General features: G+C 44.2%; 1 protein-coding gene and 1 pseudogene across 1 annotated transcript; both read left to right on the forward strand.

The window, feature by feature from the left end:
* The first annotated feature begins 3,253 nt into the window (after positions 1–3,253).
* Positions 3,254–5,464, forward strand: LOC119521387 (annotated as a pseudogene).
* Positions 5,465–14,978: 9,514 nt separating this feature from the next.
* Positions 14,979–17,592, forward strand: RPS16 (ribosomal protein S16). The gene is made up of 5 exons (XM_037819597.1): positions 14,979–15,134; positions 15,269–15,370; positions 16,986–17,082; positions 17,195–17,242; positions 17,382–17,592. Exons 1-5 carry the CDS (start codon positions 15,087–15,089, stop codon positions 17,525–17,527), a joined length of 441 nt encoding a protein of 146 aa, XP_037675525.1. The 5' UTR covers positions 14,979–15,086; the 3' UTR covers positions 17,528–17,592.
* The last annotated feature ends 1,580 nt before the right edge of the window (positions 17,593–19,172 follow it).

Below are 19,172 nucleotides of genomic sequence, written 5' to 3' on the forward strand. Positions count from 1 at the left end.
GGAAAAATTTAAAAAGCTTTTAGAACATATTGCTAACATTTTTCGCATAAGCAATGAGACAGCTGGATTCAATTTCTAGAAATTCAACATGCATATAGTTACAAGCGCACACTCCCAACTCAACAATCCCAAATTAACCAAAGATAGATTGGGGAGGGGCTGGGACTTTATAGAGACCTCCCCCACCCCCACCACCATAAGCTGGGTTCCTTTAAACAGCGGCTCTTTAAAATGTTTATTGACACTGCTGCAGAAAGGCATTTACTCCAGGAAAGAGAGGGAGCAGTCATTTTATCCCCATAGAAAGTTCTTTGTCTGTTAGAGTTCTCTATGCATAACCCTGACAACACATCAGAATTCTTGGGAAGGTTAAAAAACAGAAAGAAAGAGAGATGCATAATAACCCCAAACTGAAAACAACCCAAATGCGCATTATGAGGAAAATGAATAATCAAATTGTGATACACTTATATAATGGAATACTACTCAGCAATAATAAGGAACGAGTATTACATGAATAAATCTTACAAACATTATGCTGATTAAAAGAAGCCAGACAGAAGGATATGTACAGTATGATTCCATCCATATGAAACTCTAGGATAGACAAAATCTGTCTTTACAGGAAGAAAGTGGAGTTGATAGCTGAATAGCTGGAAAGATCCTCAATATAATCCTTTAGCTGAAAAATGCTTAGTGTAGTCTTTGGTAGCTAGACAACATTTATTATAATCACTTCTCTCAAGCAGCTTGATTCATTTTAAGCCTAAAAGCCCTTGTTGAAATAATTTGCTGTTGATCTAATCTCAAAAGTTTACCCTCTGTTCCTAGTTAACATTAACGAGACCTTCCTAGCTTTTCTTTATTTTGATGAAAGTCCTGATTATGTTCCGCAGTCAATTCTAGGGCTTCTCAGTCTGAGCCATGCACAGCGGCTATGCTGGTTTGGATCTGTTATGTACCCCAGAATGTTAGGTTGTTTCAATCGAGATGTGACCCAGCCCATTCAAGGTGGGTCTTAGTCCCTTTGCTAGGGTCCCTTAAGAGGATAAAAGAGAAATGTCCAGAGACATTTGGAGACAGCCATTGAAACGAAAAACAGGAGAGAAGGACCTGCAGACATTGCCATGTGCCTTCCCTGTGACAGAGGATCCCCGGATGCCAGCAGCCTTTCCTCAGAGAAGACAGCTTCCTCTTGATGCTTTATTTGGACATTTTCATGGCCTTAGAACTGTACCATTGTAACCTAGTAAAACCCCATTGAAAAAGCCAACCCATTTCTGGCATATTGCATTCTGGTAGCTTCAGCAAACCAAAACTGATTTTGGTACTGAGAAGTGGGGTGCTGCGATGTGCAAATACCAAAAATGCTGGAACAACTTTATAAAAGGATAAGGGGAAGATTCTGGAAGAATTGTGAGATGCTTGATAGAAATTCCCTAGATTGGTTTTAAGAGACTGCTGGTAGAAATATGGACACTAAAGTTACTTCAACAAGGCCTTAGAAAAGATGAATGTGTCATTGCCAACTGGAAGAAAGGCAATCCTTGTTTTAAAGTGACAGAGAATTTGGCAAAATTGAGTCCTGGTGTTGGATGTAAGTTAGAATTTGAAGGTGACGAGCTTGGATCTCTAGCTGAGGAAATTTCCAAACAAAATGTGGAAAATGAAGCCTGGCTTCTCCTTGAAGCTTATAGTAAAATGTGAGAGGAAAGGGATAAGCTGAGAACTGAACTCTTGGATATGAAGAAACTAGAAATTGATAATTTGGAAAATTCTGAGCTTTTGGAAAATGAGTCCTCAGAGGATAGTGCCCCATGTGAGGATTTAGCTGAACATGGAAGAATCATCAGCCATTTCAGAGTGAGCCAGGCTTGGAGATGGAGTTATTCAGAAAGGATTTGTGGGAAGTCCTATTGTCTGATTATTGGGACTCCTGGGTGCTGCATGCTAAACCAAGAAGTTTTTTGAGAAATCTGTATGAACAGAACCACTGCCAGCCTGGACTAAAAGGGACAGAAAAGGGACAGATTGAAGGAAAAATTATTTCAAAGGCAGAACCATGGAAGTTGAGGTCTGGAGTCAAGAAACCTTGGACCAGAAGAGCAGACCCACCATGGAGAGGATGAGTTTGCCCTGAAGTTTGCAGAGGTCTGACCTTCCTCCCCATTGTTCAGGAAGAGTGTTACCACCCAGGGCTGTCAGATGCCTGAGGAAGTGAGGGGAGCTTGGCTGCCCTGTTACTCAGGAAGAGTGCTGCCGCCCCAGGTCTCAGAGAAGGTGGAGCACATTCTCTGGGGATTGGGGAGAGCCTGACCACCACCCCACTGTTCTAAGGGGGTTGAGAGTGCCCCAGAGATGGCAGAGAGTCCGGGTGCCACTCCAATGCTTAAAGAGGTTGGAGCCGAGAATATGGTGGTCTCCCAAAAGCTTGGAGATGTTGGAACCCTCACCCCAGTGTTTGGAGAGAGCAAGGCTGCCTTGAAAGCCCTTGGAGAGTATGGGACTGCTGCTCTCTGAAGCCCTGAGGATAAAATGTCTTTCTGTAGATGACTCTAAGACTTTGAAATCTAATGGAGTTTGCCCTGCAGGTTTTTGGAACTGTTTGGGACCTCTGACCCCTGTTTTTCTATGGAAATGGGAACATTTATCCTAAGACTGTTCTTCCTTTGTATATTGGAAGCAGATAACTCATTTTCTAAGTTTCACAGGTCCACAGCCAGAGGAGAATTTTGCCTTAGGATAGACCATTCCTGTAACTGATTTTGATAAGACGTTGTACTTATTTATTGTTGCTGAAATGATTTAAGCTTTTGTGATATTGTGATGGAATGAATCTATTTTGCATATGGAAAGAACAAGTCTTTTGGGGGTCCAGAGGAGGAATGTGCTGGTTTGGAGCTGTTATGTGCAGAAGATAACATCTTTTAAGCCCTTCCTGTGAGGGCAGACCTTTTGTGAGTGGGATCTTTTAGTTAGGTTGTTTCAATGGAGATGTGACCCAGCCCATTCAAGATGGGTCTTAGTCCCTTTACTGGGGTCCTTTATGAGGATAAAAGAGAGAAACAGAGACATTTGGAGCCATTGAAACCAGAACTAGAAGAGAAAGACCAGCAGATGTTGCCATGTGCCTTCTCATGTGACAGAGGAACCCCGGATGCCAAGCACCCTTTCCTCAGAGAAGATATCTTCCTCTTGATGCCTTAATTTGGACATTTTCATGACCTCAGAACTGTAAATCTGGAACCTAATAAAACCCCATTGAAAAAGCCAACCCATTTCTGGTGCATTGCATTCCAGCAGCTTTAGCAAACCGAAACAGCAGCATACAAAGATTTAACAATAATCCCAAAGTTGGGATCCAGATGCAGTAGAAAGCAGCCATTCCTAGAAATCCCTGTAGTTGTCTCTTGTCTTAGGGGCTGAAATATTCTTCAGTGCTTGGTGCCTGTCATGCAGGAGGGCCCTCTGACCTTCGGAGAGAAAATATCCTAAATACTTTACACAGGGTTTAGTGATTTGAGCCTTTTTCTGAGACGCTATATATCCCCTAGTGTTTAGAAAGTTCAGTCTTAATAGTATTTGCATCTGAATCTTCTGCAGTGTGGCTGGCTATCAAATATCATTTGCAGAGAAGCTGGTGCCACAAACTTTGGAGTCTGGAGCCCCGGACTTGGGGTTCCTGCGACCAGACAGCCTCATGGAGCTTTGGAATGTAAGGAGGAGGGTGATGGTGCTGGCAGAATTGTTGGCCAAGGCAGAAAATGGCCAAGGAAAGGTGCCTTAAAAAGTTCTTTCAAGATAGTCTTGAAGATATAAAGAAGCAAATGAAAAAGGAACAAAAACTTGGCAGAAATTGGCAAAATCAAGTCTTCTGCAGCTGTACTATGCCAAATAATCACCAGCACTTCTGCCCTGCCAAAAAATTACTGAGACAATAGGATGTTAGTTTTAGCTTTGGAAAATGAAAAATTCAAAATGAGAGAAGCCCAAGATACCATCCTACAGTTGAGAAACGAATGTTACTACCTCATATGTCAGCTATATGCATTGAAAGAAAACAACTTACTTCACAACAAACAGAAGAACCATCTCAGAACCAGGAAGTATGTCCTTCTGGAAAGGACTCCAATGGTGATGACAACTCCAGGGAATTAGTTGTGAAGGGTTTACTGCAAATTCCTCTTCAGGAAGCTGACCTTCCAGGACAAGACGAATCATTCTAAATAAAAGAGCAAATACCTACTGTTCAAGACACATTGAGATTTGATTTAGAGTCAAGTGAAGATAAGCCTACTGATCATGTCTTACCTAGAACCACATTGGTTCATCACAATTTAAAGAACTGTTTCAACAATCTATCTCAATTTGATACAATGGATAATTTTGAAACTAGTCCTTTGAAAAGGGAATCTTTTGAATTTGACTTTCAGACCCACTCATAAATGTACACATACCTGAAAATGTAGAACAAAACATTTGTCAATGGAATGAGGACCAAATTAACTTATTACCAAAGTTGATTTACCCAACAAGCCTTAGTAAAACAAAAAAATCATTTTAGAGTCTATATCTGAGCAAACTAAAACTAAACATAGAGATGCACAAAGAAGAAAAAGAGAAAAGAAAAGAAAAATTAACAGAAGAATAAAATCAAAGTATGTATCGAGGTATAAAGGGAACAAAAGTGAATGTAAAAAAACTGTTTCCAAAAAAGTTTAAATGAATCTTTCAGTTCCAATGATGCTTACAATTTTAATTTGGAAGAAGGTATTCATCTCACTCCTTTCTGGCAAAGTAAAAAGAGCAGTGATTCTAAAAGAGAAGAAAGCAAAAATGACTCTGAAGTAAGCAATTGTGAATCAAGTGAGTCAGGAGGTGATTCTGATGACCTCTATTTGCCTTCTAAAAATATCTACAAGTACATTCAGAATCTCACCAGCAAATCAGATAGAAGCCCAATCACCAGGCCTCAATGTAAAAGTTCACTAAAATGTACAGATAAAAAAGAGATCTATGGTTCCAAGCCAACAAAAACTCCTACCAGGAAAACTCCTACCAGTCCACCACCTGAAACTTAGCAGTCAACTCATCTTGGTCTGAAAGAGATCATAAATCTCTCCTTATCTCCCGTAGTGAAAATCAGAAAACTTTCTCTTTCTCCCAAAAAGAATAAAGAAAGCCCAGCGGTGTCTCTGCGTAAACATAGGTGCACAGCCAGTGTAAACTATAAGGAACCCACGCTCGCTTCGAAATTGAGAAGAGAGGACCCTTTTACAGATTTGTGTTTCTTGAATTCTCCTGTTTTCAAGCCAAAAAAAGCACTCCAGGCAAAGTTCTAAAAGAAAAATGGATCAAGCAAATACAGTGACGCTTTTGTTGGATGCTGTGCTAGTTTGAATGTATTATGTCCCCCCAAATGCCATTATCTTTGATGTAATCTTGTGTGGGCAGATGTATTAGTGTTGAGTAGATTGTAATTCTTTGACTGAGTGTTTCCATGGAGCTGTGACCCACCCAACTGTAGGTGATAACTCTGATTAGATCATTTCCATGTAGGCGTGGCCCCACCCATTTAGCTTGGGCCTTGATTAGTTCACTGGAGCACTATATAAGCTCAGACCGGACTGAGGTTGCTACAGCCAAGAGGGACACTTTGAAGAACGTACAGGAGCTGAGAGACAAGAGCTGCAGCTTACAGAGACATTTTGAAGATGGCCATTGGAAGCAGAGTTTTGCTGGTGTTTTGGAGGTACTAGACCAGAGTTTGCCCTGAGAAGCTGACACAGAGGCATTCTGGAGAACGCCATTTTGAAAAGCAACCTGGGAGCAAGTGGATGTCAGCCATATGCCTTCCCAGCTAACAGAGGTTTTCCGGATGCCAATGGCCTTTCTCCAGGTACCATACCGTTGGTGGACACTTTATGGCCTTAAGCCTGTAGCTGTGTAACCAAATAAACACCCTTTATAAAAGCCAGTCCATTTCTGGTGTTTGCATTCCGGCAGCATTAGCAAACTAGAAGAGATGCCATTGAAATTCATCTTTCACTCCCTCTATTGCTGAAAGAAAAGTTTGTAAGATAGTACGTCAAGTTATTGCCATAGACTATTCTCTTGACAGGACCATGTAGATCATGAACATTTCTTCAAAAACTGTATTGAAAATGTGGTGGTTGATCTTAACCTTTAATAAATTTGAGTTTATTTTTTCTTTTGAATATAAATAACTGGGCTTAAGTACTATAATAGTTTAGATTTCTTATACTGCCTAAAACCCTTCATTTTAGTCAAAATGTATCTTTTACCTAAAGTTTGAAAATTAATAATGATTGTTCAAATTAAGATGCTTCAATTAGAAGCTTTTGGCATCTTTATTTTTCCCTTAAGTAGGGTAGGGGATGCTAGAGTGATTTTCAAAGACAGGCTGAGGACCTTTTGAAATTTGTTATAATATTTGAGTAAAGTAAATCCTTGACATTCACAGTAGGGTATACCCTAAGTTGTTTATGGATCCCTTATATCACAGTTATGTTTAATTTTTCAGATAAAATATAAAATATGGTTTTTCAGATAAAATGAGATCCTGATTAGAGAACTGATGGTTACTTAGGCTCAAAGACTAGGTAAGTGACAAGCCCTGAACCCAAAGCTCTAAGGGCCATGTTGTTCAAAGTGATGTCTCACAAAATCACAAATCATTATTTCTTAGACCTTCAGGATAGCTCCTATTTAGTCAAACATCTCAAATGTTAAATATGTGGATACTAAGGTTTTTTTGTATTTGCTCTATGTAAAGTTTTTGATCAACGAATGAGGGAATTAGTCCAGTTTAGAAAGTTTGAAGCCTATACTTGTTAGTATCTCTTTAAACTTTTGAAGCACTGTAGTTTATCCAATTTTTAAAGAGCAAATAAAGTTTTGTATAAGATTGTGGAAAAAAATATCACCTGCATATTGCAAAAGGACACCCTGATGCAGTTGCAAATCACATAAATCTTTTGCTAAGAATTCTCCAAAGAGTGTGGGAGAACTCTTAAATCCTTGTGGCAAAACAGTCCATGTAAGTTGCTCGTTAACTTTAGTGTCAGGGTTTTCCTATTCAAAGGCAAATATTTCCTATGATTCAAAAGCCACAGGAATGCAAAAGAAGGCATTCTTTAAATCTAATTCAGAGAACCACTTGAAGTTCCCAGTCAGAGTTGTTAATAGAGTGTAAGGATTAGACACAACTGAATAAATGTCTTTTACTGTTTTGTTTATAGCCTTAAATCTTGAACAAACTTATATTCTCCATTACTGCCAGCTTTCAAGACTGGGCATACAGGCATGTTTATATGGAGACTGCCAAGGCTAAATGAGGCTATTTTCTTTTTAAGTCTCTATTACTGGTTTAATGCCTTTCCTTGCTTGTAATGACAAAGGACATTGATGTGTCTTGGGTGGATCTGTTCCTGCCTTGAGCTCAGTTTTTACTGGACAGGCAGTTATAGCTCTTCCCGGAGTGCCAGATGCCCATATGTCAGAGATGACATGTTCTAGTATGTGATCCAGTGCTGGTTCTTTCATAGGTTCTTCAGCTTGTGAAAGGATAGCCTGCAGATGCAATCTTTTGTCTGGAGGCACATTAATCTTTATTTCTCCTTTTCAAAGCACAATTTAAATAGTTTAGTTAGCAAATCCCTTCCCAGCAAGGGTCTAGGGTGTTCAGGCACATACAGAAGTTGATGCTGCAGATACTCTTTCCCAATTTTGCAGTCTGAAGGCTGTAGAAGCACCCGAGGTATATTTTGGCCATTTATTCCAACAATCATTATTTGCTCATTTGTCTCAGTGGCCAATTGCTGGTTTAATACAGAATAAGTTGCTCCTGTTTTGAGAAAGTCCACTAATTTGCTTCCCACCTGTATCTTTATCTGAGGTTCTTGGTGGGAAATAGGTGTGGCAGAAGAAAATGTGGCCAATGCTCTCGGGCACCTGTAATCAGAGTCTTCTAGTTCGGATTCATAGATCATTAATGCCATTTCATTCTTCTCTTTTTTCTTATTTGCCAGCTTGGGGCAGTTTTTCTTCCAATGCCCTGCCTCTGTGCAGTAAGCACACTGATCTTTACTAGATTTCTCTTTCCACGTTTCTCCGCTTTGCCCTCCTCGTGCTCGGTTCCCACTTAGAACAGCTGCCAGAAGGGCAGTCTCTTGCTTCATCTGCTGTTTCTGCTGAGCTTCTTCCCTATTGTTGAATACCTTGAAAGCAACAATCTTTGAGCAATGCCATGGGCATTCCAAGCCCACCCTCCAGGTTAAGTCAGGTTAATTATTACTTTAGTGTTCTCTGGCCTTTCCAGATCTATATCAGAATATCTACCTTTCGCTTCAAAGATTCTTTCTGAGAAAGCAGAGGGATTCTCATTAGGCTCCTGCTGCATCTCCTGTATTTTGCTCAGAGATTTTTGTTTTGGGGTCCTGTTCTTAAGGTGTATCAAAATGCATGTCTTATGCTCTAAAGGAGCCTGTTCCCAGGGTCATTAGGATCCAGTGGGGATCTGCCTCAGGGACGTTTGCACTTGGGAGGGCCTATACAGAGTCCTGGGGAGACACCTCTCCTAAGCATTCTGCTTCCTGTTTAGCTTTGTGTAACACCATTCATCTTTCCTCCAAGGTTAGTAACACATTCATCAATGACTGAAGATCAGTCCAAAGATGGACACAAATAGTCTTTTCATTTGGTCTGGATCAGCCCTGTAGCAAAGCATGCTATTTTTCTAGTTTAACAAGTCACATATCAAAAACAGCTTGTGGACCCACAAAGTTCCTTAAGCGTGTCCTTCCTCATCAACTCCTAAAGGGACCTGACGCATTGGAAATTGCCCTGCCCCAGAAGCGGTCGCACCCTGTCCAAATTGCATACCACCACGGGCATGAGACGGGGAGGTCATTCCTCCAATAGGATCATATGGGGGTGCTGGAGGAGCGGTAGGGAGTTCGGTCAGACTCACAGGCTGCGGAGGGGATGAGGACAGCATTGCTACCAGACCTGCATCGGGAGGTGTGCCCCTCCCCAGGGGTCGGAGATGGTGAGTATGATACTGTCTCTACACCAACAGGTGAAGGAGGTGGAGGGAATGGGGAGGAAAGAAGGTCATCCAACAAAACATGGATCAGGGCTGCGTTTCAGGCAGCGGGGGTCCCATCCGGGTCGCCAGTTGTTACCGTGAATCAAACACGATTTTCAATAGTTGGGCCCACCTGATCCCACCTAAATAGAGAAACAAGTCTCTTGGTTAGAAGGTTCGTTTTATTGAGAATACATCCACAAGGAACTGGAGGAAATCTTTCCAAGACCAGTTTGAAGTGAGAAAGGGGACTCAGGCCTTTTATAGCCCAAGGAGACAAAGAAATGGCAAGGGTCCAGAAGAAAACAGAAAATAAGAAAAAAACTGAGTAATAGTCATAGGTTTCATTAAAATTGAATAATGGTCACCTGTTTCATTCTGGTTTGGTCAACATATCCTGTTATCTTACAGGTCCTCCTTTCTTTGCTGACCATTCAGTCTTTGATCTTGTCCTTCAAAGAGAGGAAAGTGCTGATTTATTAGCCCATATGGTGTTTCTGGTTTGTTCCATCCTGCCTTGGGGTGTTATCTTATCCCTGCAAGAAAAGCTAGGAAGGTCTTGTTAATGTAATTAGGAACAGAGAGTAAACTTTTGAGATTAGATCAACAGCAAACTACTCCAACAATGGTTTTTAGGTTTAAAACAAATCAAGGCTGCTTGAGAGAAGTGATTATAATACACATTGTCTAGCTACCAAAGACTATACCAAGCATTTTCCAGCTGATGGATTTTATTGAGCATCTTTCCAACTATCCAGCTATCAGAGTGTTTGGGGCCAGGGGTGAAAATGAACTGGGAAGGGGTATGAGGAAATGTTTTGGGGTGATGAAAACGTCCTTTCTTGATTGTGGTGGTGTGTATACATTTGTCAGGACTCATTGAAATGTACACTTACAATGGGTGCATTTTACTCTATGTAAATTATATCTCAATAAAATTGACTTAAAGATATACTCAGGCTCCAGAGGAGAACAATGATCAAATCCTCTGGGTTGGGTCCTGGACATCAGCATTACTTGAAAGCCCTCCAGGTACAGTCAGGGATGTGAGCCATAGTAATTTCCCAGTCCTCAAGGGATGGGGATGAGGTTAGAGGCCACCCATCTCCTCCTGGGAAAGGAGAGAGGAGGGAGAATCTGAAAGAGAAGGAGAATGGGGGCAGATGAGTGTAATTTTTCTACCCCCTTGACCCAGTAGGTCAGAGACTTCAAGCTTCAGATCTCACCTTATTTTCCTCCTTTTCTCCTTTTCTCCCTGTCTCCTGGGGTGCCAGGTGGGTCCTTTTGAGACCAGCCCCTTCACCTCTCTGGGCCTCAGTTTTCTCACTTGGGAAAAAGGGCTTAGAATCATCCCTACTTTCAGGGCTGACACTCGCCCCTGTGGTACGTTTGTGCAAGTTAGAGAGAGGCAATCCTACCTTAAGACTCTCCTTGGGATATGATGAGTGCAACCTGCTCTCAATGTTCAGCAACAGATAGACAGACAGACGGGTGATAGAATGATACAGCAAAGGTGACTATTGCAGGATAATATCTCTACTGAGGAATCTGATAATGGGAACGCTGATTGCTTCTCTCCATGCTGCTCTCATACACCACCTGATGTTTTCTGTTCTAGTAGTGAAGGACCAGTTATTCCTTCTGATATGGAAGCATATTTAACGGAACTTTTACCTAAAAACACTCAAGTACAATTTCTAAATGATAAAAAGTGGAAAGGCCTTACTGTAATAACTGGGATGGATGATTCATATCCTTCAAGTCCCATATTAGAAAATTATACTGAAGGAGAAGTTAAACAGTTAAAAGAAATGTGAATATTTTCAAGAAAGCAGAAAGGCCCTCTCAACCTTCTTCAATATAGATAACATGTAATCACTTGGTCCTCTGTGTAAACAGGATGGGCTGCTGCTGTTATTTTAATCAGAGAGAAGTTGTAAATAATGTAGCAAGGTTGAATACAGTCCTACTCAAATGTATGTTTATCAATATGACGTAATGGCTAAACTAATTATAGAATAAAATGAAAAAAAGTATACTAACAAGTTTAAGGCAGGTAATAGTCATCTCTTTTCTAATTTTTAGACTTTATACAAGTAAAAGTATGTTACATTGCTCTTACAGAAATCATAGCTTAATTACTAAAAATATTATCAGCAGAGTTTTACAGGCTTTCAAGGCTAAGTCTTAGAAGATGCTGTGAAAACCCTCCTTTAATCTTGAACCACTCGTGTTCACAACGCATCATTTACACTCATGATTTAATGTAAAAATAGAATATGATTTGATTGAATATAAATTAAAAATGCTATAAATTCTCTGTAAATGAGACAAGGGGGGAGCTCTTTGATCTCACGTCCAGCTACATCTGGAAGAGCAGACGCTCCCAGACTTGGAAATCTATCAATTAATTTTTACATTGTAAACCGGTTCCTTTTACCTTAAGTGCTCCTTTAGTAAAGATGTGTTAGAGTTGAATTCTTGTCTTGAGTGCTCTTCACTTTTAAACTAGTATCTATCCCTATACTCTTAATTGAGTGGGAGGTTACTCGATGAAGCCCAAACCCGTTGAATCATGACCTCATTAGGCTCAGACCTTAACAGAGATCATAGGTTTGAGGTGTCAAGAGATGAACCCGTGACATGACAAAATGTTAAAATTGGTGGATCTGGGTGTCTGGTGGATGTGGAATATGTTGGAGTTCTCTGCATGGGGTTTATATTATTTCTGTAACTGTCCTGTAAGTTTGAAATTTTTTCAAAATAAAAATTTTTAGAAAAATTAAAAAAAAAAGAGACTGTTCTTGGAAAACTTGTCATAATGTGCTGATTTTGTGAGAGCAGACACTGCCATCTACTGGACAACTGAAAAATATGCAAATCCACACTGTCTAGGATGTGAATAGGAAGGATCCTTGTAGATGAGCGATCCTTGTACAGTGTACAACCTCCATACCCATCCACGGCAGCCTTGTCTACCTCATAGGGTTTGTGTGATGAATATATTTCAAGTGCTTAGCCAGGTACCTGATACAGAGTGTTTTGGTTTGCTAAAGCTGCTAGAATGCAATATACCAGAAATGGATTGGCTTTAATAATGGGGGTTTATTGAGTTCACAAATTTAAAGTTCTAAGGTCATGAAAATGTCCCAATTAAGGCATCAACAGGATATTACTTTCTCTGAAGAAAGGTATCTGGCTTCTTCTGTCACATGGGAAGGTTCATGGCCGGGTCCTTGTCTCCCGGGTTTAGCTTCTGTTTTCTGTGGCTTTCTCCAAAACGTCTCTGGGCTTCTGTCTCAGCTTCTCCTGTGGGTGCTTCTTGCTTCTCCCAGGGCGTTTTTCTTTCTAAACTCTCTCCATTAACTCTCTTAAAGGACTCCAGTAAAGGACTAAGACCCACCTTCAGTTGGGTGGGTCACATCTCCATGGAAACAACCTAATCAAAGGTCCCACCCAACAATAGGTTTGCACAGGGATGGATTAAGAGAACATGGCCTTTCATTGGGTACATAACAGATTCAATCCAGCACACAAAGTAAGCAGTTTATAAGTATAATCATATTTGTCATCCTCACCATTGTTATTATATGCCAGGAGCTGTTCTAGGTGCTGGAGACAGTAGTGAACAAAATATATTTGTCAAGGCTAGGGGCTGGGTTGGGGTGGAGAGCCAGAACACCAGCCCCCCTCCTCCTCCCCCAACACACACTTGTGTGCACACATACACACACACACGCACACAAACATGGGTGGGAGCCTAATGAGTTCTCCCTAAACTGCCAACTTCAAGTGAGGAGCTAATGAAGTACTGAGAGAACATTGGGATGTAGAGAGAGCCATCATTTTTGTTCTCCAACAGTTTGGAAGTCGGAGGAGAATAAGATCTTGGAGGGGGAGCATTTGACCCTTCCTCAAACATGCCCCACTCCAACCCCTCAACTAGCCTGCCTCTGCCTTCTGACTCTCTCCTCACATCCTTCCCCCTCTTTCTCACCAGCATCTTCTTGATGGCAACCAGGAAGTAGAAAGGCTCCCATGAGCAGAGGGGTGGCCTGGGTTCCCCCAAGGGCCACACTAGCAAGAAGGTGGTCCAGAGAGGCCAGGTGGGCACCCTGCCCTCCCCAGGCTGCCTTTGGCCCCTGGCCCAGGGTCCTGGAGAAAGTAGTACAGATAGGGGGAACCTGTTGGAAGAGTGGAGTGGGTGGGGGTAACTGCCCCCTCCCCTGCTGGCTGCACTCAAACCACACCTATTTAGGGAAACTGTCCTTAGAGGCTGGGGGAGATTTTCACCCTAGGATAGGGGGGACCTGAGTCAGAGGGCTCCCTGACCTCCAGGTTCAGGAAAGACAAGAATTAGCAAGAGTGTGAGGGAGAATGGAGATTTGGGGACCCTCCACCACCACCACCCAGGCCCTCATGTGTATGTATGCATTCTGTGATCTTTCTGGGCTGTGTGCCTGCCTGTATCTATCTGCCTTTTCTTTCTCTAATGTTGGCATCTCTGACTGACCCTGTGTCTCTCTTCTGTCTCCTCCTTCTTTGTTAGCCTCTTCTTTGTCTTTCTTTCCTTCTTCATGTGTGCCTGTTTATGTGTCCTTCCAGGTCTGCCTCTGTGTGCTCCCTTCCCTCTTCCCGCTTGCCCCTCTCCCTCTCTCAACCTTTTGGAGCTGGATTCTGGCCTGGAAGATCTAACCTCTGGCCCCAGACCCCGTGCTGCCAGAAAAACTGAGGCAACCCTGGGCTTCCCCTAACACCAAGAGAGGAGCTTATTGGCTGGGAAGGGAGCATCCTGGTGGTGGTGGTGGTGGTGGGGGTCTGTGGGTAACCAGAGGGCAACCAATTCTGGGGTTCCTGAAATGGGTTGGGGGGCTGGGGATGGAGAATTCTGTTGAGTGGAGGCCTGATAGGGGGGTGATTTGGAAGAGAGAATGAAGAGATGATTTGGGGCTTTTGGAGAAAGAGAGAGTCTAGAGTAAGGACCCTAAAAAGGGGGATGCTTGGGTCTGTGGCTTCTGAGGAGAGGGATATTCTAGGGAAGTAAAATTCCAGGGGACCCAGGAGACGAAAATGCTGGAGAGAGGAGGCTCTGAAGAGAAGAATATTCCCTTCAAAAGTAGATTTTGAGGGAGGCCATCCTGAAAGGGAGGGGAAGGGTGATGGGGGAGGTTCTGAGAAAGGTGGATTCTGGGGGGAGGGAGATTCTGAAGGAAGGGGATTCTGGGGGTAATGGGTCCTGAAAAAAGGAAGATTCTAGGGAGGGAAGCTGGGGGGAGGGGAGAGGCTCCCGAGTGGAGGGGGATTCAGGGAAAGAGGGATTCTAGGGTGAGGGCTCAGAAGAGGGAGATCTGGGGGTGATCTCGAGAGGACTCTTGGGAGAGGGGGCTCTGAAGTGAAGGTCATTCTGGGGGAGGGAGCTTTGAGACGAAAAGGATTCTGGGAGAGGGATTCTCCAGGATAGGATTCTGGGAAAGGCGGATTTGAAGAGGATTCTGGTGGAGAGGGATTCCAGCGGGGGGGGGGGGGGGGGGGGGGGGGGGGAGATTATGGAGGGATGGGAGAGGCCTTTTTAAGGGAGAGTGAGAATTGATAATAGAGGGGAACCGAGGGAATTATTAAAGAGGGCAGAGCCAGAATACAAAGGAAAACCGGCAATGACCAACGAGGGCCGAGGATATAAAAAGGAGCCGTCGTCATTCTCCTTCTCCCTGTGCACACGCCACTCCCCAGGTCCCCTCTCCCCCCTCCCTCCCTCCCACCTCCATAGTCCCGCCCCCTCCGCTCCCAGGATCCACCTTCCCGCAGCTAATCCAGGCTCCGCCCCCTAGCGACTACAGGAGTCGTAAAGCTTTCTCCTGTCGTGACGCAGCACTCACGGCGCCTGCGCAGACCCTGAAAAGTGGCCTGGGTAGCCCCGAGCCTGCCTTTTCCGGTTACGGCGCCGCGCGGTGAGGATCTCTCGTCTACTCTAGCAAGCATGCCGTCCAAGGGCCCGTTGCAGTCCGTGCAGGTCTTCGGACGCAAGGTGGGCCGGGCACCCTCCGGGAGGGATCGGAGAAGGTCGGGATCTAGGAAAGGCTGGTAGGTAGGGGTCTGGGGCCAACCTGGGAGCTGGGGTCCGGAGTTCACGCGGACCGCTTTCCTTTTCGTTCTCAACAGAAGACGGCTACAGCCGTGGCGCACTGCAAACGGGGCAACGGCCTTATCAAGGTGAACGGGCGGCCACTGGAGATGATCGAGCCGCGCACGCTGCAGTACAAGGTAATGGGATGGGGAAAAGGGCGTTTGGGTTGAGGGGAGGGTTATGGAGTCGGAGATGTTAAAATCCTTGGGTTCTGGAATTCGTGGGACTCGGAAGCTGAGAGATGTGGTATTAGAATATTTGGAAGTTGAGTTTGGGGTGGAAGAATGACAGTAGAGGTGGGGTTTAGAATGTATGATAAACACCGAATTGAGGAAGTGAAATTTTAAAGTTAAAGATTAACGGGATTCTTGATAACTGGGTCTTTGGAAGCCCACCCACTGGGGACCCGATGGCAAGGGGTATACCATAGCTTCCTTGGCCTGGTTTTTTGAGAGGCGGCGCATCTATTATGTTTTAGGATGGTTTGTTTTCATCTCTAGAGTGTTAAGCTCTGTGAGGACAGGGATGGAAGTTTTAAGTCCTTAGAGTAGGTTCTGGACATTGTAGAGGCTCAATAAGGTCAAAAAGATAGGTATAGGACCTAGGTCTGTTTAAGTATTTGGCTGTGAAAAGGGTCTTCCCTTTCCTGTCTGGGCCCAATTTCTTTGGTTCAGAGTGGAGAGAGACCTAAGACTGGCTTTTACCTCTCCTAGCCATTTTACCTTAGGCAAGTCACTTGTCTTATTTGCTTTGGGTTCTTCTGTAAAGTGGGGATTTCTCCCTTGAAGGGCTGCTGGGAGAACAAATTAGATTTCTCTACGTAGACTGTTTAGTACATACGAGAATGTATTCGTTCTTTCCTTAAAAATTATTTTTTTAAATGGGAAGCAAAACATCTTCACTGCAGGGTCTCAGTAAGAATTTAATATGCTAGTGTCCAAGACTCTTGTGAAAAAGATATTCAGTGTTAATTGCTCATCATTGGCTCACTAGTTTATTTGAAGGTTTTGTTTGTGTGTGCCCTTGTATTGGGTGCTGGGGACCCAGTGGTGAACTAGATAGCCCCAGGCCCTGCCATCATGAATCTCCCAGTCCAATGGCGGAAGTAGACTGGACCCATTACTAGATACTGGCCCAACCAGACTGGCATGGGGATTTCAGAGGCGGCTTCTGATTTAAACCAGGGTGGAAGAAGTGTCAGGGTAGGCTTCTTAGGGGAGGAGACCTGTGAGCAAAAGTAGAAGGGTTCCAGGCAGAAAACATGTAAGAGAGCTAGAATTGGAAGGGGAGGTTTGTAGTATAGTCGTAATTTCTCTGGAAATCATTGTGAGGCTCAAAGAGAGGGCAGATAGCTGGGGCAGGGAGTCTAGGAAAGATACCTGACAGATCTTAAGATGTGGCTTTCCACTCTTGGCATCCTTGAATGTTGTAAAGGTTTTCCTTACTGCTGAGCGTAAGTGCCAGCATTCTAAGAAAACCAGTCCTAGAGATGGGGAATCAGAGGCCCAGTGAGAGATCAAAAAACAGGGTTGCCTTCACCTGTGCTAGGTTTCCTTCCACTGCAGCAGTCTCATCTGGCTGCTTTGAATCACCTCTGCTTTCCTGGCTTTGTAGAGAGGCCCAGGGCGGCAGTCCATCTCCACTAGTATGTTGAGGCTAGTGGCAGAAGATGGATATCGATAAGGAGGGATGTTATTCAGGTAGTGACCTAAAAAAAAACAACAACCCTTTTCATGTCCTCTGTTCCTCCAGCTCCTGGAACCTGTTCTGCTTCTGGGCAAAGAGCGGTTCGCTGGTGTGGACATCCGTGTCCGTGTGAAGGGCGGTGGTCACGTGGCCCAGATTTATGGTGAGTTCTAAGAACTGGGCACTTTTGGGTGGTAGGTGGTTTTGGGAGTAAGGCCCTAGTCTTGGGCCTTCACAAAGCTCACGTGCCCTGTTTTTGTGCATCTTCCCCACAGCAATCCGCCAGTCCATCTCCAAAGCCCTGGTGGCCTATTACCAGAAATGTAAGTGAACAGGGCCTTCCCCTTAGGTGGGTGGGTAGAGGCAGGTCAAGGATTAGCTCAGGCCCTGAACTTCAGAGCGTAAGAGGAGGACAGTTTGTTATCTAAATCCTTTCTACCCCTTCCTTTCTCTTAACCCCAGACGTGGATGAGGCTTCCAAGAAGGAAATCAAAGACATCCTCATCCAGTACGACCGGACCCTGCTGGTAGCTGACCCCCGTCGCTGCGAATCCAAGAAATTCGGAGGCCCTGGTGCGCGGGCTCGGTACCAGAAATCCTACCGATAAGCCTGCTACGAGGAGCAGGGTTCACATTCATAATAAACAAGGGCTGTGGGATTTTAAGGTTTCAAGGACTGCTGTGGTCTTCTGTGGTTGTGTGGGACTTTCACTAGACAGAGGAAACACCCCTGGCCATTGCTGGTATGGATTTTAGTCCTTCCCAGCAACCACCAGTACTCTGGGGTTAGTGTGGATGGAAGGCAGGTGGAAGCAGACCCGGTCTCTGTCTCTCTGCCACCTCCACTACTGTGTGTGCACAGCTGAAGTGGGGGTGGTTCTGGGCCTATGGTGGCTGCATAGATGAGTGGGTGGGGTCTCCATGTAGATTTTTCTTTTTCAATCTTTTTGATCTTTTAATGGCCTGTCAGGGAAAGCAGAGAAATGTATTTCATCTGTAATCTTTAATGATAGCACGAGTGATTACAAAGAAGGTGGGGAAGGGACTGCCTGGGTGTAATCTGTAAAGTCAGTTACTAAGGGCCACCCCTGGCCTTGCCTGGGGCTGGGAAAGGAGTTTCTCTTGTGTAGACCTTTAGTGTGGGCAGTAATGAGATCTGGCTCCCACCAGCTTCTCCTTTCTAGTCTTCCTTTAGTTCTAGTAAATTCTGTCTAGACCATGTCAACCACCTTTTCTGTTCTCTTCAATTATTAGTCTTGCCTTGTTCCATCCTTTGGGTGTCAGCAATATTTCTTGGGGGCAGGCCCTCCCCGGCCTCAGAGCAGGTCCTAGTTGTGTTCAGTGATGCTCTTCTTGGGGCATGTAGCATGGATCCAAGGACTTGTCCATCTGCATGAGCTCAGAGTAGTCAGTTTTCCTGAGTGTTCTCATGGGTTAAATTGCCTTTCAGCTTTTTTTCCTGTTTTACAGAGGAAGAAAGGAAAAGCATCTGGAAGTTAAGGGCTTGCCCAAGGGCACACGGGTTGGGAAATAGTCCACTGGGACCCGTGGGAGGCACCTGACCCAACTTGGAGGGCCGAGTGGGTTCTGGGGGAGATGAAGGACAGAAAGTGAACTGGGGAGAGCACTTCTGGGTGCTTCTCTCATTCATTTGTTTGCTGGCTTCATGCCCAACCCTGCCTTGCCATGTGACCACAGCCCACTTCCCACCCCCACGGAGTGAGTCAGTGTTGCTGACAGTGGAGAAGTGCAAATGGGGCTAGAATGAGTTGAGTGAACAGTAATTTGTATGGAGCTGGAGAGGGGCCAGGTGTGGCGGGCATTTCTGTTTCAGTGGCAGCCTTTGTGCCCGTCTGTTCAAAGTGGGCGTCCACCCTGCTCTCACTGCTGAGTATACGGGGAACACGTCATGCCAAGTCAACATGTGAACGTTGGCGGGTGGGTTCACAAATGTGCTTTATAAAAGGGGAAACTTGAAATTTAAGTTACACCAAGCCTGTCTAGTTTAACTTTGTATATACTGCACTCTCCAGTACAGTAGCTGTGGTCCTCTCAAAAGGCTCAGTGGCACAGATGTTGGTGTCTAGGCCTCACAGATAATAGAATATTTCCATCATGAAAGTTCTGTTGAACAATGCTAGTGTCTATAGGATTAGTCTTACAGGTAGGGGGAGGGATTGATTGAGCCCCGATTGGGTGCCAGGCCAAGCATTGTTGGGCACAGCCCTACAGTGTCCCCATGAGGTTAGTGAC

The sequence above is a fragment of the Choloepus didactylus genome, chromosome 27 (assembly GCF_015220235.1).
Source record: "Choloepus didactylus isolate mChoDid1 chromosome 27, mChoDid1.pri, whole genome shotgun sequence".
Lineage (NCBI taxonomy): Eukaryota > Metazoa > Chordata > Mammalia > Pilosa > Megalonychidae > Choloepus > Choloepus didactylus.